Genomic DNA, 21907 nt, shown 5'->3' on the forward strand with positions numbered 1-21907 from the left:
TTCCTTCATCTGCACTTAACCAAAATGGTTTGACTATTCAAGACCAGGGGTGAATTGGAATTTTCAATTAAACCAAGAAAGTCCAGAGAAGTCAGTGGTCTGATCTCGGAGCATGTAAGTCCGTGCAGAGCTGTTACCAGATTAACTCAGTCTCATCCTGAAGCAAATGGTCTGAATGAGCTAAATTAAATAGTCTGAACACTGAACATTGGTCATTTCTTTTGCACAACAGTTTGGTGGTGGTGTTCTGTGTGATGCACTTTGCTAATTGCAGTTTCTCTGGCTTCCAGCCTCCCTGCTCCACTCCCCAGTCTAGCTGTGACCCAGTCATTGGCAGGGGATGGGAGCTTTATGATTGGTTAAATCAGCTCCCTTGCCTCAGCACTAATGACAACTGGGGTACTGCCACACACATAGTGGGGTGCCTGACAACAGTTCTGATCCCCACTATAGATACCAGTAGCCTCCCACCTAATCGTGACAATCAGTAATATCTCTGGACATTGCCAAATGCCCCCTGCAGAATCAAATAGCTCCTGGCTGAGGACTGTTGGGATGGACCAATCAGAGCCCATCCACCTTCACTCCCATTGAGTGAGAGGAGTCCTTAATGGTGCCTAGGCAGCCAATAAGATACCTCCCAAATGAAACTGGAAACACTCCCTACTTACAGCCCAGGGTTTCTTCCCCATTCTGTACTGTTGCCATTCCTCCTCAGTTCCCTGAAAACCATCCAGGAACTCCGCAAAGGTGAAACAGTGAGCCAGCATGCAGGAGAGATAAGCGAGATAACCAATACGAAACATAAGCTTAACAATGGGTATAAAAGAGAAGATTGTCAGAGTGCTTTGGAGGCCACACAGGGCCAGTCTCATCACACAGCGTTGAACAGATAAAGCTTCCTGGAGGAGGAGGCCTGTGAACTGGGACTTAGGTGGGCAAGATGATAGTGGTCAGGGTAAAGGGATGGGGAATGACAAGAAGCAAGCAGAGTCTAGTGTGGAGTGTCCAGGGGGCTGATCAGTGAGAGAGCTACCAAGTAATCAAGAACAAAAATAGTCTGGATGGGGCAAAGAACAGAAATGGACTGAGCTCTGCCTGCTCTGGGAAGCAAGAATAGCAGGCTGCCCTTAGTGGTTCAAACTAAGTTCTATTGTGACAAGAATCACTGCCTTCATCCCAGGTGTGACAGTGCTGAGTGTAGAGTAAGCACATGTAGACTAGCTTTCTCAAGTGGGAACAGCAATTGTCAGAAACAGGCAACCACAGGATGCAGGGATTTTCTAGAGAGATAAGGGGATATCTTACAGGACTGGAGCACAGAAAGTACAACCAGGCTTCATAAAAACCAGAAAGATGGCCTAGAAAAGCCCAGCAAAGCCCCTCCCCTGGGGCTCCTGCCTGGTGCTCACTGCTTTGTCTGCAGCCCTCCATGATTCCTGTTTGAGCTGATGCAGCTAAGGCAAAATTTCTGAGAGCAGAAATAGAGGGATTCCTTTCCCCTCCAGGAAAGTCTTTGCTTTCCCAATAAAACAGATGGTACTAGCCCTGCTCTCTTCTTTTGCCTAAACAACAGGGCTGTGCTTAATGTGGCAGCTGTCTCTTATGTACATGGAGGACGCATGACAACACACTGAGAACAGGAAAATCTAGATCCCATTCCCAGGCAGGGGACACGAACTTTAAAAGGCTCTGGGTCTAAAGAATCACAGCTCTGGGGGCTGGGTGGTGGTGTACCTGGTTGAGTGCACATGTTACAATGCTCAAGGACCTAGGTTTGAGTCCCCAGTCCCCACCTATAGGGGGAAAGCTTTGCAAGTGGTGAAGCAGCGCTTCAGATGTCTCCACCTCTCTCCCACCCCATTCCCTCTCAATTTCTGTCCAATAAATAAAGACAATTTTGTCTGTCTCACCCTCCCACCCCCTTCCCTCTCGATTTATGACCAATAAATAAAGATAATTAAAAAAAAAAAAAAGGATCACAGTTCTGGGAATGGCAGGCAGCAAGTAACTGGTTTAGAGCCTGTTCTGAGAGAACACAGAGTTCATGAATTACTTACTTGAACTCAAGAAAATAGAAATCTCCATTCAACCCAAGAGTTTGGAAATATTAACACAAGAAGTTGCCTCCAAAGTGTGATTTAATGCAAGCGAAATACATAGAGATTTCTCTTCTGTCTTGAATATGAATGTTACTCAAAACATCTTCACATGACCAGGTCATAAAAGCTACTTCTGAATACACCCCCACTCTGCCACTGAGCCAGATTTTCTCTCTTACTTTCTTTTCTTTCTTTTTCTCCCTTTCTTCCTTTCACCGCTGGGGCCTTAACACCTCTACTCTGGGTCAATTTTTTCAAGTAGAAAGAGGGAGAGAGAAAGCTGACCCAGCACCAAAGTTCCCCTAGTGTGTTGGGGGGGGGGGGGGGCAGGCCTAAGCCTGCATCACTTAATGCTAGCGCAGGCACTCTTCTCAGTCAGCTACCTTGCTGACCCCAACTTTATTTTCCACACTTTGTGAAAAACCAAAAAATTCCTCCAGCATCCATGAAGATCCCCTAATCTCTGTTCTTGATGTCCTTCTGTGGTGCTGACTGAAGCTCAAACCCAGTGCTCCACACACTAAGCGACTTCCCTTAGGATGCATTGGACAGACCTCGTGGTGCATCCCGTGAGTACCCATTTATTGGGGAAACTGACGATCCTTCCTAGCTGAATCCACATGGATCCCAGTCACTTTCAAAGCCAGCAACAAGCAGACATCAGGCTCAACCTGACACTGTTGACTGGCTACGGAAGAAGGGCAAACGCTAGAAGAAGCGACTTCCCTGGCCTCTGGTTTCTGTGTTATATTTGTATATATTTATATTTGTATTTTCTTAACAGGGGAATGCTTTCCTTCTGCAATTAATAATGTTCAAAAGCTGAGTTTGGGGGTCTGGGAGGTGGCGCAGCGGGTTAAGTGCACAAAGGTTAAGCAAAGCACAAGGACCAGCATAAGGATCCCGGTTCGATCCTCCAGCTCCCTACCTGCAGGGGGATTGCTTCACAGGCGGTGAAGCAGATCTGCAGGTGTCTATTCTTTCTCTCTCCCTGTCTTGTCTTCCCCTTCTCTCTCCATTTCTCTGTCCTATCCAACAACAACAGCAATAAAAACAATGATAAACAGCAATGGCAACAAAAGGAAAAAAAAAAAAAGCCTCCAGGAGTAGTCAATTCATTGTGCAGGCACTGAGTCCCAGCAATAACTCTTGAGGCAAAAAAAAAAAAAAAAAGCTGGGTTTTCCTTTAAGCATGTAACTTTTAGGGTGTGGGTGGTGGCACATCTAGTTAAGTGTACGTAGTACTAAGTACAAGGATCCAAGTTCAAGCCCCCAGCTCCCCACCTGCAGGAATAGAGACTTCACAAGCTGTGAAGGAGGTCTGCAGGTGTCTCTCCCTTTGTATCATCCCCTCCTCTCTCAATTTCTCTGTCCTATCCAGTAAAATGGAAAAAACTGCCACCAGGAGCAGTGGATTTGTAGTGCAGGCACCAATCCCCAGTGATAACCCTGGAGGCAAAAATAAATAGAAGAGAAACGTTTTTGTTACTTAAAAAATGAATCATTGGGAGTCGGGCTGTAGCGCAGTGGGTTAAGCGCAGGTGGCGCAAAGCACAAGGACCGGCATAAGGATCCCTGTTCGAACCCCGGCTCCCCACCTGCAGGGGAGTCGCTTCACAGGCGGTGAAGCAGGTCTGCAGTTGTCTATCTTTCTCTCCTCCTCTCTGTCTTCCCCTCCTCTCTCCATTTCTCTCTGTCCTATCCAACAACGACAACAACAATAATAACTACAACAATAAAACAACAAGGGCAACAAAAGGGAATAAATAAATAAAATAAATATTTTTAAAAATAAATAAAATTTAAAAAAATGAATCATTTAAAAAATGTTCAATGCATCACTTCTTTCTGAATCTGACTCATTTACCCAGGGACTGGTCATTGCAGGGGTAGTGTGCCAAGCTGGCTGGGGGAGCTTCCTGTCCAGACCAGCCCCTGTGAGCCTCTACAAGCCCCCACCCTGGGTCTCATGTCCAGTCTCTGTAGCTGTCTGCTCGGTAATGCTGACATGGGTTTTTTTATCACAGCACTTCAGTTTTGACAGGAACTCCAAGGCAGGAAGTGAAGTTGGATGTGGGCCAGCCCCCCTGTGTCTCCCCCAGGCAGCATCTCTGCTGTTCTGAGCTCAGCAGCACTTCCCAGTGCTGGCCAGGACTCCTTTCATCTGCATCCCTCCTCCTTACAGTGAGCGAATTTTTCCTGTCATCACTGGGCTTATCACTCCCAGTTAATACTTGTAGAAAGACTTGGTCGAGGCCAGGGGACTGGGTGGACCACCACAGCCTTGAGGCTTACCCCATGAGCCTGAGTGCTGAGGGCTCACGCTGGGCTGCATGTGTGGCAAAGCAGGCAGGCATCCACCCAGCTGAGCTCTCGTCCAGAATGATGGATTTTTAAAAATATTTATTTTCCCCTTTTGTCACCCTTTTTTTTTTTTATTGTTGTTATTGATGTCATTGTTGGATAGGACAGAGAGAAATGGAGAGAGGAGGGGAAGAGAAAGACAGACACCTGCAGACCTGCTTCACTGCCTGTGAATTGACTCCCCTGCAAGTAGAGAGCCGTGGGCTCAAACCGGGATCCTCACACTGATCCTTCCGCTTTGCGCCACATGCGCTTAACCCACTGCACTACTGCCCGACTCCCAGCAGTACTTTTAAAAAAAATTTTAAATTTATTTTACCTTGTGCTGCCCTTTTATTTTTATTGTTGTTGTAGTTAAAATGTTGTTGTTGTTGGATAGGACAGAGAGAAATGGAGAGAGGAGAGGAAGACAAAGAGGGGGAGAGAAAGATAAGACACCTGTAGACCTGCTTCACCTCCTGTGAAGTGACTCCCCTGCAGGTGGGGAGCCAGGGGCTCGAACTGGGATTCCTGCACTTTGTGCAATGTGCACGTAACCCACTGCGCTACTGCCCGACTCCCCCAGCAGTACTTTTTAAAAATTTATTTTTTATCTTTTAAATACTGTATTTATTTGATTTTGGAGAGAGGCAGAGAAATCGAGAGGAGAGGGGGAGAGGGAGAGGGAGAAAGGGAGACACCTGCAGCCTGCTTCACTCATGAAGCTTCCTCCTGCAAGTGGGGACCAGGGGTTTGAACCTGGCTCCTTGTGCTCTGTAATGTGTGCACTTGACCAATTGTGCCACTACCCAACCCCTCCCTACTCATTACTAATTAATTGCTGAGAGAGAGAAGCAAAACACCACTGTATCACATGCAATGCCAGGGATCAAACCAGGGACCCATGCCTGAGGGCTCAGCTTTACCCACTGTGACACTTTCTGGGCTGCTAGCCATGTCCCATTTAAAACATTACCACAAGGGACCAGTTGGTGGCGCACCTGGTTGAGTGCACACGTTACAATGTGCTAGGACTAGGGTTCGAGCCCCCGGTCCCCACCTGCAGGGGGAAAAGCTTTGCTAGTGGTGAAGCAGTGCTGTAGGTCTCTCTATCTCCCCCTTCACTCTTGGTTTCTGACTGTATGTATCCAATAAATAAGTAAAGATGAAAAAAATTGAAAACAAACAACAAAGAAAAAAACACAAATGAGAATGGATAAAATTCTATATTTGAAAAATGTTATTTCAACAGCCCTACAGATCCCTCTGAGACTGCAGACACCATCCAAGCTGACACCTAAGCCATTTCATAAAAATGCCATCGCCAAGTTCTGCCAAGCCCTGTGCAGGTGTAGGCGACAAGGACTTGGCTCCCTGCCATCATCTTGCCAACATTATTAAGACTTAAGGCATGAGAGAGAGAGAGAGAGAGAGAGAGACTTGATTCATAGTTCCAGGTCTCATTGCTGGACACCAAGCTGCTCACTGCCCAGCCATAGAAGGAGAAGCAGGCAGGGTTAGCAAGGCCCATCCCTGCCTGAGCAAAGCTCTGTCGTGCCTGTTAGCCTGAGTGTTCACTGGTTCCTGGACAGCCATGTCAGACCACCAAGAGGCATCAGAGACTGGGAGGAGGGAGATTTCAGACCACAGCTGAGGAAAGGGCCACATGACTGTAGCAGATTCAGGACTCAGCATAGACATGTCCACAACACTGCTCCTAGTTCATTATATGCAAACAGAGGGAAGTAAAAATGTTCACCAAAGGTGGGGGGATGCTAAAATCTGCCTAGACAGGAACAAACATTCCCAATTCAGACTTCCAAATGTGCATCTTCCACTCCTCTTCAGGTTTCCCCAGGACAGAAGTTAAAAAAAAAAAAGGAAGGGGGGAATTAATTCCCATAATTCTAAATTTTACAAAAAGCATGTACAAGTAAGCTGGCATGTGACATATGTGCTCTTGTACATTATTCTTCCAAAATATAAAAGTATAAAAATAAGATCTCCACCTTTTGCATCTAGAAGCATCTTAGGGGAAGGAATAGGGGGGTGGAGTGGCTCCACAGTGGGGCAGTGGGCAGTGTGCTAGGGGTGGTGGTGGTCTGCCCAGACATAGCATGCAGGCTTAGCCTCAGGGCACAGGACAGCTGGCCCTCCTTCACTGAGTGCCAGGCCGCTGGTCTTTGTACTTCTGGTAGGTGTGGAGTATCTCTGTGATGACACTGGGGTCCTCCAGGGTGGTGGTGTCCCCTAGGTCCTGAGCTTTACCCGTGATGATCTTCCTCAGGAGCCTTCGCATGACTTTCCCAGACCGAGTCTTGGGAAGGCGTTTCACCACCTGGCGAGGAAGGGTGCCCCATGAGCACTAGGTGAAGGGATGGAGCCTAGACTCCCAGCCACCAAGGGACTGAGAACCGCTGGCTGTGTAGTCTCCCCCCCCACACACACACACACACACACCTCCAGTGCCAGGCAGTGGTCTCTGTCTCATCCTAGTCTGTGCAAAGGTCAGGCTTAGGTGGGAGCTGCGCTGCAGCAGAAGCTGGCCTGGCCATACCTCCTCCCCTCCCAGACCACACATCTTTTTTTTTTAATATTTATTTATTTATTCCCTTTTGTTGCCCTTGTAGTTATTATTATTGTCATCCTTTAGAGAAATGGAGAGAGGAGGGGAAGACAGAGAGGGGGAGAAAAAGATAGACACCTGCAGACCTGCTTCACCTCTTGTGAGGCAATTCCCCTGCAGGTGGGGAGCCGGGAGCTCGAACTGGGATCCTTATGCCAGTCCTTGTGCTTTGCACCACGTGTGCTTAACCGCTGCGCTACCACCTGATTCCCAGCCACATGTCCCTCTTAAGGCACCCGCCTCCATCCCTTGCCACCTGCTGGGTCTGCCTTCCATGAGAGTGGAGGGCCACTCAAGGGAAATCTCACCATGCTTAGCAGTGCTTGAAATGTAACAAGTAGTGCTTCCAAATGGCCACAGCCCACACAAGGGCAGTGACAGCAATAAGAGCAGTGGAGCCTGCCATGGTGACCTGTCTGTAGAACTCAGTGCACCCAAGAGAGCCAGGTCTCCCTGAAGCCCAGACTCCAGGCCAAGACTTTAAACCTGTAGCCCACCAGAGCAGCTGCCCCTCCCACCTCAGAGGACCCCCTAAACCAAGCAGCACCAAGCGGGGGTGTGGACAGGAGTGAGACAGCTAGTGAAGCTGAAAGGTGACCCATTCTTCCCTGGAGCTGACTCCTACACAGGCTCCCAGAGAGGGGCTGGCACCAACGCACTCAAGGGTACTGGGAGACGTACTCAGAAACCACATGGGGAGGGAGACAGCTCCCCAGCTGGGTGTGTGCCATGTCACATGCAGCCCAGACTCTAGCCCTGGCAGCTCAGGGATGTGCACCGGCACCATAGGAGTTCTGGCACTTTCTGTTCAAAACCTTGAGTTTTCCCACTTGTGTCTTCAACTGGCTTCCATGTGCCAAAGAGAGGGTCTCCCCTGGCTGCACACCAGCCCCTCACCAGGTGAGCTTCATGTACCTTGACTGCTATGCTTCTGTGGCCTTGCCTACTGCCCAGGCCCAGGGCTACATCACTGTTTTCGGGCCTTAGCCAGCACCTCCCTGCTCTGCTCCATCCTCCATTGTTAATACTATGGCCTATTTACATAATCATTGTTTTGCTTGATCTACTTTCTACCTCGAGACCTGCCCTGCCTTCAGGGTATTAATTAATCCCACCAGTTAAAACCTTCACAACAGTTGCTAAGGGAGTTTCTACCATTAGCCTGCTCTTTCCTAGCCATTTCCTTTTCCAACTTGCCACTTCTGGTTTCTAAGATATAAAAGGGCTGCCTCTGATCAATAAAGGTGCATTGCGTTCCTGCTCCGCCATGAGTTCCTGGTCTCCATCCCGCATCGCTGAGTAAGTGACAGCCCAGGTTGGCTCTGGTTGAGTTCTCTCCAACCCAGAGAGCACATGCCCAGGAAGAAACACCCTCATGCTAGCCCAGCATCTGTGACAGCCAGGAGAAGGAGCCCAGGTTGAGCTAAGTCTCTGTGATGGCCAGAGGAAGGGTCACTGGTGCCTGTAGCTGTGGGGCATGGCAAGGGGGATGTGGCAGGGTGGCAGAGCCCCGTCTGCAGGGAACACTCACCAGAATCTGGTCAGGCACTGCATACTTAGCAATCTTAGTGGCCACGGCTGACCTGAGCTCCTTCACCACCAAGTCCATGTCGCTCACATCATCTTTCAGCACAATGAAGGCGAAGGCAGCTACACAGAGCAGAGGCAGGAAAGGTGTTAGAGCAGGAGTGCCCTCTGCCTGTGACAGGCAGACCCTGCAAGGCCTGGGGACACCAGAGCCTAAGGCTGGCAACCCCAGAGCAGAGCCCTGGGGGCTTTAGTCTCTACCCTTCTGGGCCTTAGCTGCTCCCCACCCACTCCAGCCTCCCAGCTCGAGGACTGCAGCCCCAGTGGCATGGCCTGTTCAAGGCAGTGTACACCTCTTCTCAATAACATCCAAGTTGGTACTAACTTGGTTACTTTAAAGATTGGGCTAGAAATAATAAAGCCATGCACATGCAAGTGCCAGAATGGCAGGGGACATCTGGCATATCCCGTCCCCAGGCCTCTGCTATGCAGGGCAGTAGAGGGCCAGGGCAGGCTTCTGGCCTTCCCTACACCAACCTGCAACCTGGAAGGGACCAGTGGCCTGGAGAGTAAAGCAAAATCTCAGCCATGCTGAGCACTCACTGTCTGCTCCCCCGCAAGTCACTGCACAGAGAGAAACAGAGCAGAGACCGGCAGGACAGCAGTGACAGTGGCTCTGGGGAATGCCGACTGCCTGTCTGCAGGCCGGCACAAAGTGCCATCGGTGTAGGACACTCTGGGGACCCCAAAGCAGGACAGCCAGAGCTGGGGCACCCAGTGCAAGCACTGCTCAGGATTCTCTCTCAAGACCTCCCATTAAGAGAGAGGTTCACCTGGAGGCCTAGGGCCTGCTCTCAGGGAGAGAAAGCCCCCCTCCCACACACACACACACACACACACACACACACACACACACACACACACACACCTCACCTTCTCCTTTGATGTCATGGGGGTAGCCAATGACTGCAGTCTCGGGCACCGCTGGGTGATCAGCCTGTGCAAGCAAAGCCAAGCAGAGCATGAGGCAGGTGAGGCCCCACCCAGTTCCCCCACCCCACCCAGCCCCCTGGGGTGCTGGGCAGGGGGCAGGGGGCAGGGCCCACCCACTCACTAGTGCATCCTCGATCTCTGCGGTACCCAGCCGGTGGCCACTGATGTTGATGACGTCATCCATACGCCCTGTAATCTGGTAGTAGCCGCCACTTGTGCGGTAGGCCCCATCTCCACTGAAGTAGTAGCCTGCAGCACAGGTGGTGGACATAGCACCAGCACTCTGAGTGAGGAACCTCCCAGCACCCATCTTTGTGGGGGCCACAGTAGGCCCCAAGGAGGTGCTGAAGTCAAGTCACCCACTGACCCCTCAGAGACTCTTGACCCTTTGGCCATGTGCCACAGGTGGGGACGGGTGACTTAAGACAACAGAGCAGCTCTGAGTCTGTGTGGAAACACCTGGGGCAGCTAGTCCCCAATGCAGCCAGCCCCCCAATGCTACCAACCCCCAATGCAGCCAGCCCCCCAATGCTACCAACCCCCAATGCAGCCAGCCCCCCAATGCTACCAACCCCCAATGCAGCCAGCCCTCCAATGTAGCCAGTCCCCAATGCAAACAGCCCCCAATGCAGATAGTCCCCCAATGCAGATAGTCCCCAGTGCAGACAGCCCTCAATGCAGCCAGCCCCCCATTGCAGCTAGCCCCCCAATGCAGCCAGCCCTCTGATATAGCCAGTCCCCAATGCAGACAGCCCTCAATGCAGCTAGCCCCCCACTGCAGCCAGCTCTCCTGAAAAGCTCAGGACCCAAGATGACCGGCTCCTATAGGCACACTGTATATAGTAACTCCAGCCCAATGACAGAAATGCTTACAGGGAAAAAATAAAATTGAGGCCAGGGTCTGGCAGTGGCACATCCATTTGTGCGCACACATTACAGTGCACAAGGACCTGGGTTCAAACCCCCGCTCCCCACCTGCGGGTTGTGTGTGTGGGGGGGAAGCTTCACAAATAGTGAATCAGAATTGCAGGTGTCTTTCTCCCCCCTCCTCAATTTCTCTGTCTCTATAAAAAAAAAAATGGTTTTAAAAGATTACATTTAGGCCATCACAATAGCTGACTTGGGTAGTGTGCTGTTTTGGCATATATGCGACCCAGGTTCAAGCCCGGATCCCACCAGGTTGCAGGAAGCTTGGTGTCGTGCTCTTCCCATGCCCTCCCCTCCTTTGTCTTGTTCTTTCTGTCTGAAAAAAGTCAGCCCACCAGCAGTGAAGCCCCAGAAACAACAACATTTTAACAAATTAACTCAGAAGCGGGGCCAGGTGGTAGCACACCTGGTTGAGCGCACATATTACAGTGCACAAGGACCCAGGTTCGAGTCCCCAGTCCCCACCTGCAGAGGGAAAGCTTCACAAGTGGTAAAGCAGTGCTGCAGATATCTGTCTCTTTTCTTCTCTATCACCCCTTTCCCTCCCTCTCAATTTCTGGCTGTGTCTATCCAACAAATAAATAAATATTTTTAAAAATATATTTAAAATAGAATGAAACTTGGAGGGCATCATGATGACTTTGGGGGGAGTGTCCTCATGGCCCACAGGTCCACAAGCCACTCACCCTTGTCCCCTGGGGGCCCTGAGCTGGCCCTGTCCCCATATTAGAGGTGAGGAAGGTCAGGGAGGTGAGCCAGGATGGGGCAGGATCAAGCCTGCACCTTGGGGTGCCTGTTCCCACCCTGCACTCACGGGCACCCTCAGCATGAACAGCTTTTCTGGAAGGTGTGTCAAGCAGTGTGTGGGAAGAGGTCAGTGCACCTGCCCTGCTCACCTGGGTATGCCCCGAAGTAGGCCTCCTTGAACCTCTGGTGGTCTCCGTAGATGGTCCTGGCCATGCCGGGCCAGGCCTGGGAGAGGCACAGTGCTCCCGAAACATCATTGCCCTCCACCATGACACCCTGTACAGCCATAGAGCAGACAGAAGGCTCAGGGGGCAGCTATGCAGCAGATTAATTACCCCACCTGCCTGGCTCAAAGTGGGGGAGCCCACCCCTCAGGATGGCCTGGGCCTCTCTTCTCTGCAGGGAACCAGAGCCCCTGCTCCCTGCCCCATGAGCTAACTGCCGGCTGTGCCCCTGGATGTAGACTCTGCAGGGCAACAAGGGGGGGGGCAGGGAGGAGAGGAGACTCTGGCAGGCCTCACATACCTTCTCATCCATGAGGACAGGGACAATGCCAAAGAAGGGCCTCATGGCCATGCCAGGGAGGATCTCTGCCCCCTCCTCCGAGGGCCGGGGGGCGATGCAGATGCCACCAGTCTCTGAGGGTGAGGGAGACATGGGCAGCTGGGAGGGTCAGCAGAGTGTCCATACACGCTGGGCTCCCGATCACTGGGGGGACTCAGCCCCAGCCAGCCAAGCTCAAGGGGCAACCCAGGTACCTCTAGGAGCAGAAGCACTGAACATGCCTCTGCATCCTCACTGCAGAGCAATGGAGGGCAGGGCGCACGGCAGCAGCCCTGTCCCAGCAGAGCCTGGTTGGGGGGCTGCGGGGGGAGGACTGTAGGAGAGGGACTCTGTTTCAACACAAGCAGGAGCGACTCGGCGAGGTGGAGGGAAAGAACTTATGAGCCAAACCCTCTTGCAAAGTGGGCAGCAGAGAGATGCCCCCTGGCTGTCCTCCACATGGACCTCATCTCTGCCCACCTGCACAAAAAGGCCTCCTGAGAGGTAGGGGACAGTCCCTGCCCTGAGCCTCCTTGCAAATGACAGCCCCTGCCCTAAGCCATCCTCTGAGAGTGACAGCTGAGCGAGTCAACGCATCTCACATGCTGGGGCTGAGAGAGCTCACAGGTGGACATCTGCCTAACACGCACGCAACCCAGGCTGGAACCTCAGCTCCACAGCAACAAGGCCCATGGCCTCTGGTGCCATGGTGTTTCTCTGTCTCTTGCCCTCTGCTGAAAAGGTAGTCAGGGTGTCGGAGGCATGCATGTGCAATGCCCTGGTACCACCCATAAAAAAAGAGCTCTCTGACTTCCTGGGTCAGGCATCCGAGAGAAAGCAAACAGCCATGGGAAAACTCCCTAGTGCAGTGAAGTCCAGCTCAAGGCCTTTAAGCACAGGGCCTCTCAGCACATGCATACTCAAGTGAGCACCTAAGGTGGCAGGAGCTACTGTAGCCATATCACCTCCTTCTACCCTTATCCGCAGTCTAGAGGCAGCACCCCCATTTCCAAAGAGGGGCCTGAGGCTCAACGAAGTTGTGATACCCCAAGCAGCCTCAAGTATGGGTGGCTGCTGGGTGTGCTGGATGCTCCCAGACTCATTGCAGGTAGTCCCAGAGCCAGTCCCCCAACTCCCAGTGTTCTCACCTGTCTGCCACCAAGTGTCCACCAGCGTGCACCTGCTCTCCCCCACCACCTTGTGGAGCCACTCCCAGGCTTCGTTGTTGATGGGTTCCCCCACTAAAGCCAAGAAAAAGGAGGGTGGATTAGCAGAATCCAGTCACCCCAAGACCAGGGGAGACAGCTCTACAGTCTTCCTAGAAGGGTGTACAGGAGACTTAGAATGGAGTGAATCCCCCGAGGCTATGGCCATCAGAGAAATACAGATTAAGAAAAGATGTTTGTACTATCAGAGGGTCAAAAGTCAAAAAGCGGTAGCTCAGCAGGTTAAGCGTATGTGGCACAAGGCGCAAAGACAGGCGTAAGGATCCCGGCTTGAGCCCCTGGCTCCCCACCTGCAGGGGAGTAGCTTCACAGGTGTTGAAGCAGTTCTACAGGTGTCTGTCTTTCCCTCCCCCTCTCTGTCTTCCCCTCCTCTCTCCATTTCTCTCTGTCCTACCCAACAACAACGACATCAATAACTACAACAATAAAACAATAAGGGCAACAAAAGGGAATAAATAAATATTTTTTTAAAAAAAAGTCAAAAAGCTGACAAGAGGGCTGGCAACAGCTCACCCAGAGGGTGTGTCTGCTCTGCCAGGGGAGCAGCCCAGCCCCACTGCACTGCAGGAGGCTTCAGTGCTACAAAATCTTTCTCCCTCTCTCCTCTCCTCCCACCACTCTCCCCTTTCCCCTCCCTCTCTGAAAAAGTCTGTCCAGAGTGGTGAAGCCCCAGCAATGATAAAAAGAAAAAAAAAATTGACAAAGGGGACAAAACTATTCAATGGGATATAAAAAGGTCTCTTCAACAGATGGTGCTGGGAAAATTGGACAGCCACATGTAGAAAAGGTAAACTAGATCATCACCAAGGTCAAATCAAAATGGAGTAAATATATGCCAGAAACTCTGTAATTTAGAGAAGAAAATGTCAGTGAAACCTTGCAGGATTTTCACATCAAAGATGTATTTGGGGACTCAACCCTCCAGGCATGGGAAATGAAAACAAGAATAAATAAATGGGATTATATGAAACTAAAGAGCTTCCACACATCAAAAGCAAACTACACAAGGATAACCAGGCAACTCAATAAATGGAAGAAGATACTTGCACATCACACATCAAACAGCTGATATCAGACATAGACACAGAATTAGTACAGATCTACAAAAGAAAGCAAAAATAACCTAATAAAAAGGTGTGGGCCAAAGAACTAAATGGACAGTTTTCTAAAGAAGAGACACATGGCCCACAGACACATCAAGAAATGTTCCACTTCACTTGTCATTAGAGAAATGCAAACTAAAACTATGCTGAGATACTATCTCACACCTGAGAGAATGGCTTCCATCAACAAACCAGGAAATGACAGGTGTTGGAGAGGTTGTGGAGAAAAGGGAACTCGGCTACACTCCTAGTGGGAATGCCAACTGGTGCAGTCCCTTTGGAAGACTGTATGGAAAGTCCTTAAACAAATAAAAATGGAAGTACCTTATGATCTAGCAGTACTACTGTAGGCATTTATCCAGTGGACACCAAAACACTAATTAGAAGGGATATATGCACACCTAGGCTCATAGGTCAGTTTTCCACAATAGCTAAATAGCCTTAATGCTCATCAACAGATGACTGGCTAGAGAAGTTATGGGATATTTATTCCATGAGATATTACTTGCGATCAAAAAAGATGGTATTGTGTCCTTTGGGACAAAGTGGATGGAACTGGAGGTGATTGTGATTAGCAAAATAAGTAAAGAGGTGGAAAAGAGCTACCAGATGGTTTCACTCATGTGTGTAATCTAGGAGATCTGATTCACATGAACTTGCCAAAAAAAAAAAATCCAAACGGAGCAGATGAAAGAAACTGTAAGACCTGTGAGAACTCTGGTGGTTTCTTTGGGAGGTGGAGGTGGGGATATAGAACTTTGGTGCTGGGTGTGGTGTGAAACTGTACATTGTAATCTTATAAGCTTGAAACAAAGTATGAGTAACAAATTTAAAAAATATTAAAAAGGAAAAAAATTGACAGGAATGTGGGTGAAATGCTATATTGTACACCGCAGGAGTATGACTTCACACATCAATTTCCAGAACCAAAGGGGAAGTTTTAATATTTACAAGTTCACATAACCCAATTACTGATTGAGCTAGAAATAAGAAGAAGGAGGAGGAGGAGGAGGAGGAGGAGGGGGAGGGGGAGGGGGAGGAGAAGGAGAAGTAGAGGGGAGGGGGAAGGGGAAAAGGGGGAGGGGGAAGGAGAAGAAGAGGAATGAAGATTTAAACAGGAGAGGTACACAGGGGAAGCCTGCCCAGCGCTTGGGGTGGTGGAAGGGAGAGGCACTGACCTGAGCCCAGCGTGCGCAGTGAGGAGCGGTCGTACTTCTTCACCCAGGCATCCCCGTACTTGAGCAGCAGCCGCACAGCTGTGGGGGCCCCATAGAACTGAGTAATCCTCAGCCTCTCCACTGTCTCCCAGTACCGACCTGCAAGCCAGAGTGCAGTGTGTGGGAGCTGCAGACCCAGCTCAGCACCCCACACAGTACCAGCTCAGAACCTCACAGACAGCACCCCACAGACAGCATCCAGCTCAACACCCCACAGAGGCAGCACCCGACTCCAGCTCAGAAGCCCACAGACAGCCTCCTGCCCCAGCTCAGCACCCCCACAGACAGATGCTATAGCGCAGGAAGCAGACGCTACACAGTAAACCCTCCACCTTGTGATCCTTTCTCCACCATCCAGCCCCCCTCCCCCAAGGATGCTATCTGGATCACAGTCCTCACCAGCATTGGGGTACACTGGGGTGCTCTCAAAAAGGACACTGGTGGCTCCATTGCACAGGGGCCCATACACCACATAGCTGTGCCCTGTGATCCAGCCAATGTCCGCCACACAGCCAAACACGTCCCCTGGGCGGTAGTCAAACACCAGCTGCAGAATGGCAGAGGGGCCGTAAGCTCACCTGGGTATCATGACACAGAGAAAGGACTGTCCCCACACACCTAGGCATCACAAGGGAGAGATGGTTCCCATACTCCTGGGCATCACAAGGGAGGGACAGTCCCCATACTCCTGGGCATCATGACACAAAGGAAGAACCATCCCTGCACAACTGGGCATCACAGAGAAGGGACAGTCTCCACACGCCTGGGTATCACACAGGAGGGACTGTGTGATATCCAAGCCTGGATATTGTGACACAAAGGAGGGGTGACGGTGTGCACTGTGGGGGACTCCCTCAGCCACTACATCAAGGACAGGCCCAGTCATGCGGCTGTCTCTCAGACCCCAGAGCACCAACAAAGCCCCAAACACCACCTCCTCATAGAAGTCCATACCTGTGTCCGCCCCCCTCAAGGATGTCACTCTTGCCCCCCTCACCCCCTACCTCACCTTGTGTGTGAGTGCAGCGTACAGCAGGTAGCCCGCCTGCGTGTGCACCAGCCCCTTGGGTTTCCCTGTGCTGCCTGAGGTGTACAGCATGAAGAGCATGTCCTCACTGCCCATGCTCTCTGGGGTGCACACAGGCTCCTCCCGTGCCATCTCCTAGGAGGTGAAGGAGAGATAGTCAGCCCCACCTGCATTCAGCCCTCCCCACCTCCACAGTTACCCCCAAGGACCCTCCCACCATCCCCACTGCTAAAGAGCTCAGCACTGGGTCTGCAGTGGCCTCCTGTCCACCTGGCTCAGCAGCAGACATCAAGGACGATGCAGAGTAACAGCTGGTGCCCAGGCTCTACCACACCCAGGGCTAGTGTGTCTGTCTGTGTGGCCCCAAATCCCCAGATTTATATGCCCCTCTGGAGACCCCCTCACCCTGGGGCCCAGAGCCCCCTCTACCCAGAAGGCAGACCCCACTCTCACTCCACTCCCCATCCCCCCACCCCAGTGTGTCTTATCTATCTGGGTAGCCTCAGCTCCCCAGAGACTAACCCTGTCCTCCCCCAGAGGACCCCCTCACCCTAGGACCCATAGCCTCATCTTCTAGCATGCCTGTGTGTCCCCAGCTCCTCATCCCTGGGCCCCTACAGGGGATCCCCTCCCACACTGGGGTCCAGCTGGGAGTCCCCTGCAGAGACCCCACCTGCTCAAGGGCCAGTGTGTCCATCTGTGTGTCCTCAGCTTCCCAGACTCACCCCTCCCCCCACCCCTAGGGGGCCCCCCCTCACTCTGACTTACCTGCTCCAGGGGCACATCCAGCTCTCCCATGGGAACCTTGTTGTCGGTCCTGTGGGCCACTAGCACACGCTGGACGGAGGGGCACTGCCTTATGGCCTCGTCCACGATCTTCTTCAGCTCCACCACACGCCCACCCCGAAGCCCCTGGTTGAACGTCAGCACCACCTTACATTTGGCTGAGGAGGCAACAGAGACCTGACATCAGCTCAGCCTTGCTCTGCCCACACAGGCACCAGTAGGCAGGCACCCAGGACACTTGCAGAGTCCAAACCTGGGAGAATGAGCCACAAACAAAGGTTCTGACTATGCTGAGTGTGCGCAGCAGAGAAGAGCCATGCCTGTTCCTGTTCAGAGTGTGGGGAAGGGGTGAAATCCAGTCATGAGAACTGCCACAGCCCTACATGCCTGCCCATAGTGAATGGACATCACACGCCCCCAACACTGCCACCACAGTGACAACACAGAGCCAAGAGACACAGAACAAGCAAGCTGGGGTAAGAAACAACTCACTGGGGAGGGTTCAGGCCTTTCGTGCACAAAGCCCAGGCCTGAGCCCCACACCTCTCAATAGGTGTGGTGGCATAGAAGGTAGCTTTGGTGCTGGCCCTCTCCTCCTCCCTCTATGTCTCTATCTGAATGAAAACACCAAACCAGGGACAGTGAGATCATTTATAAGTGAAGTTTCATTTAAGCCAAAAGAGAAAAAAGGGAAGGAAAGAAAAGGAAGAAGCCAAACTCCAACATGTTACCCTGCCTGCCCTGTCCGGGGAAGCCCACCTGGGAAAGAAAACACTCGTGTCCAGAAAGAGGGGCCATACCCGCAGAGGGAGGCCAGGGGTGGACTCCTTGCCCCTCTCACCCCAGGGAAAGCCCCACAGCACCACACCTGCTCTCAAAGGCCCACCCAGGCTCTGGCAATGCTAGGAGGCAGAGTTTCCATGGCTAAGCCAGGGGAGGCCAGAGTGGGATGGGGCTCCAAAGCCACACACAGCTGAGTGTCCCTCCACAGTGTTTGCAGGGAAGAGGCAGGGTTGAGCAAGGCTGTCATGGGTCTGCACAGCTCCCCAAGGGGAATCAGGGACATATCTCCAGTTGTGGTATTGGCCAGCAGGGTGCCTCCCACCCTCCTGTTCAGAGACAGATCACAGGGTCCCCATCTCAGGCCTCTAAGCTGAGCTGGCTCACTGACCCTGCCTGGCCTGAAGCTGAGGGTTGACTCAGTCTCCTAAGTCTCCATACTTTTCCTGAAACCCTGATAACTAATGTCACATCAGCAACAGAGGAAAGGGCTCTGGTGGCAGGACACTGAATTTCAGAACCTGGCTCTGTCATCAACAACTACTGAGGCCTTGAATAAGTCAGTTAGCCTCTCTCTGCCTCAGTCTCCTTTAGAAAATGAAGGGGGGGGAGGGAGTCAGGTGGTGGCTCAGCGGGTTAAGCACACGTGGCGCAAAGGACAAGGACAGGCGGGCGGAAGGATCCCAATTCAAGCCCCCGGCTCCCCACCTGTAGGGGAGTCGCTTCATAGGTGGTGAAGCAGGTCTGCAGGTGTCTATCTTTCTCTCCCCCTCTCTGTCTTCCCCTCCTCTCTCCATTTCTCTCTGTTCTATCCAACAATGACATCAGTAACAACAACAATATCTACAACAATAAAACAACAAGGGCAACAAAAGGGAATAAATAAATATTAAAAAAAGAAGAAAAGAAAAGGAAGGGGGTGGGGAGGTCAGGCGGTAGCACAGCGGGTTATGCGGATGAGGCGCAAAGTGCAAAGACCAGCGTAAGGATCCTGGTTCCAGCCCCCAACTCCCCACCTGCAGGGGAGCTGCTTCATAAGTGGTGAAGCAGGTCTGCAGGTGTCTATTTTTCTCTCCCCATCTCTGTCTTCCCCTCCTCTCTTCATTTCTCTCTGTCCTATCCAACAACGACAACATCAATAACAATAACTACAATAAAAAAAAAAGGGGGCAACAAAAAGGGAAAGTAAACGGTAAAAAAAAAATTTTAAAAAAAAAAGAAAAGAAAATGAAGGGGGCAGGGCCAGGAGGTGGCACACTGGGTTAAGCGCACATAGTACAAAGCGCAAGAATCCCAGTTCAAGCCCCTGGCTCCCCACCTGCGAGCGGTGGGTCACCTTATGAGGAGGGGTCACCTCATAAGCAGTGAAGCAGGTCTGCAGGTGTCTGTCTATCTTTCTCTCTCCTTCTCTATCTTCCCCTTCCCTCCCCAATTTCTCTCTGTCCTATCCAAAAAATTAAAAAATGGCCCCACGAGCAGTAGATTCATAGTGCAGGCACTGAGTCCCAGCAATAACTCTGGAGGCAAAAAAAAAAAAAAAAAAAGGAAAAAAGAAAGAAGGAAAGAAAGAAAGAGTGAAGGGTGCCAGGTAGTGGTGCACCCAGTTGAGCACATACATTACCATGCACAAGGACCCAGGTTCAAGCCCTCGCTACCCACCTATAAGGAGGAAGCTTCACAAATGGTGAAACAGGTCTGCAGTTGTCTCTCTTTCTCTCTGCCTCTCTATCTCCCACTCTCCTCTCAGTTTCTCCCTGTTCTATCAAACAAAAACAGAAAGGAAAAAACAAGTAAATAAAAAGAGAAAATGGCCACAGTGAGCAGCGGATTCATAGTGCCGACACTGAAGCCCAGAACCCCAGATAATCCTGGTGGCAAGTAAAAAAAGAAATGAATGAATGAATGACTTGTGAAGAAAAGTTTCAAAGTAGATGGGTCCAGCACTGCATTCTACTTGAACATTACCACAAACTAACATCAGATTTCTCAAGCTCTTGCAAAATACTGCAAAGGAAGAAACAAGTTCTGACTTCTTCTTCTAATGACCAGCATTGATTGCCCTGACACCAAAATCAGCAAACATAAGAAAGTAACAGACCAGGTCCCTAAGGATCCCTGGCCCAAACATCTTCAATAACATGCTGACAACTATACTTAGCAGCATATTTTTAAAATATTTATTTTGAATAGAGACAGAAATTGAGAGGGAAAGGGGAGGTAGAGAGGGAACTTGAGAGAGACACACCTGCATACCGGACTCACCAACCCTGGAGGTGGGGAGCAGGGACTTGGACCCAGGTCCTCGCACACTGTAATTGTGTGCTCAGTCAGGTGCACACTGCCTGACCCATGCCCAGCGGCATACTGTCAGGAGAATACAGCATTAGCAGGTGGGATTACTCCTGGAGACAAGACTGGCTCAACACAGAAAGCCCAGAATGCACCTCAGCACATGGGAAGAGAGAAGAGCAGGGGCTGCATCTCATGGATGTCAGAGGGAAAGACCATGAATGGATGTGCAGATCCTGTGCTCTAGAGAGAGGCAGCAGGGGAAGGGGAGAAGTTGGCCCTAGCTCTACCCTAGATCACCCCCTGCCCTCCAGCCCTGACAAGTCAGAAGCCTCCAGCAACGGGGGTCGGGGTGGGGGGGCTCTGCCCGCTCACCATCGTTGATCCGCCCAGCTAGGGACTCTGCACTGAAGCCGGCAAAGACCACAGTGTGGATAGCTCCGATCCTGGCACAGGCCAGCATTGCAGCCACAGCCATGGGGGACACGGGCATGTAGATGGCCACGCGGTCCCCGCGGCTGACTCCATGCCTCTTCAGCGTGTTGGCCAGGCGACATGTAGTCTCCAGAAGCTCCCTGTAAAGGCACAAGGGAGGGCGGGCATCAGAGACGGGGGGGGGGGGGGGGGCAGGGCAAAGGGGTGAAGCTGGACAGGCTGCAGTACTGAGCACCCAGGTGGGGAGGTGGGGGTTGGGGGGCACCACTTGCAGGCTCCTAGACTCAGAGACCTTCCCGGCAAACAGTGTGTTGTGCGCATGATGTTAAAAATGATCAAGTCAAGACCCCACCAATGTGTCCTGGAGCTCAGCTTCCCCAGAGACACACCTTACTAGGGAAAGAGAGAGGCAGACTGGGAGTATGGACCGACCAGTCAACGCCCATGTTCAGCGGGGAAGCAATTACAGAAGCCAGACCTTCTACCTTCTGCAACCCTCACAACCCTGGGTCCATGCTCCCAGAGGGCTAGAGAATGGGAAAGCTATCATGGGAGGGGGTGGGTTATGGAGATTGGGTGGTGGGAATACCTTATGTTTTTGTTCATTAATCCTTTCTTAAATAAAAAAATTTTAAAAAATGATCAAGTCATCTCCTTTGTATCATCTTGGATAGAACTTGAAGACATCCTGTTAAGTGAGATAAGCCAAAAAAGAGAGGGATAAATACCAAATGATCTCACTTACAGCTGGGTCTTAATAAATAGGGACAGGGAGGTGGAACACAAAGTGAAACATGGACTGGGGGTGGTGTATTGCATCAAAGCAAAGAGTCTGAAGAAGGTGGGAGGGGTGGGCAGGGAGGAGGGCTGTGAGGTCCTGGTACGTGATAAAATAGTACTCATATATCAGTGACTGCACTGTAAAGCACTGACCCCCTCAATAAAAAGAAAAAAAATAGTACAGCAGGCAAAATACAGACAAAAAGAAAGAGAGAGAGAGAGAGAAAGAGAGAGAAAAGCAAGCAGTGTCGGAGCTTCACAGAGCAGGACTGCCATAGGGTTAAAGCTGAATGCTAGGCATGCTGTCCCAAGAGCATATTCTCTCAGCCTGGATCATTAAGTGTTTCAGAACATTAACTGCAGAACAGTCGCCTGGGACATCTCAACCAAGGAGTCCTGGGGGGAAATCTAAGCCTGCAGAGTTACTGGAGCTGAGCACAGCCTTGTCTACAAGGC

General features: G+C 51.2%; 1 protein-coding gene across 2 annotated transcripts in view; it reads right to left on the reverse strand.

The window, feature by feature from the left end:
* Positions 1–5652: 5652 nt before the first annotated feature.
* Positions 5653–21907, reverse strand: part of ACSS1 (acyl-CoA synthetase short chain family member 1) — a 40724-nt gene continuing 24469 nt past the window's right edge. Inside the window, exons 3-14 of one of the 2 annotated variants that reach the window (XM_016193643.2) lie at positions 20612–20811; positions 17150–17325; positions 16364–16516; positions 15754–15901; positions 15316–15453; positions 12957–13049; positions 11791–11903; positions 11415–11541; positions 9713–9840; positions 9532–9595; positions 8603–8721; positions 5653–6783 (exon numbers count right to left, since the gene is read on the reverse strand). In XM_016193643.2, the coding sequence (XP_016049129.2) occupies positions 6604–6783; positions 8603–8721; positions 9532–9595; positions 9713–9840; positions 11415–11541; positions 11791–11903; positions 12957–13049; positions 15316–15453; positions 15754–15901; positions 16364–16516; positions 17150–17325; positions 20612–20811 (1639 nt within the window). In that variant the 3' untranslated portion in view covers positions 5653–6603. The remainder of the gene's footprint in view (positions 6784–8602; positions 8722–9531; positions 9596–9712; positions 9841–11414; positions 11542–11790; positions 11904–12956; positions 13050–15315; positions 15454–15753; positions 15902–16363; positions 16517–17149; positions 17326–20611; positions 20812–21907) is intronic. The other variant, XM_060192562.1, reaches the window with a different exon arrangement.

This window comes from Erinaceus europaeus, chromosome 1 (assembly GCF_950295315.1).
Source record: "Erinaceus europaeus chromosome 1, mEriEur2.1, whole genome shotgun sequence".
In the NCBI taxonomy this organism is placed as follows: domain Eukaryota; kingdom Metazoa; phylum Chordata; class Mammalia; order Eulipotyphla; family Erinaceidae; genus Erinaceus; species Erinaceus europaeus.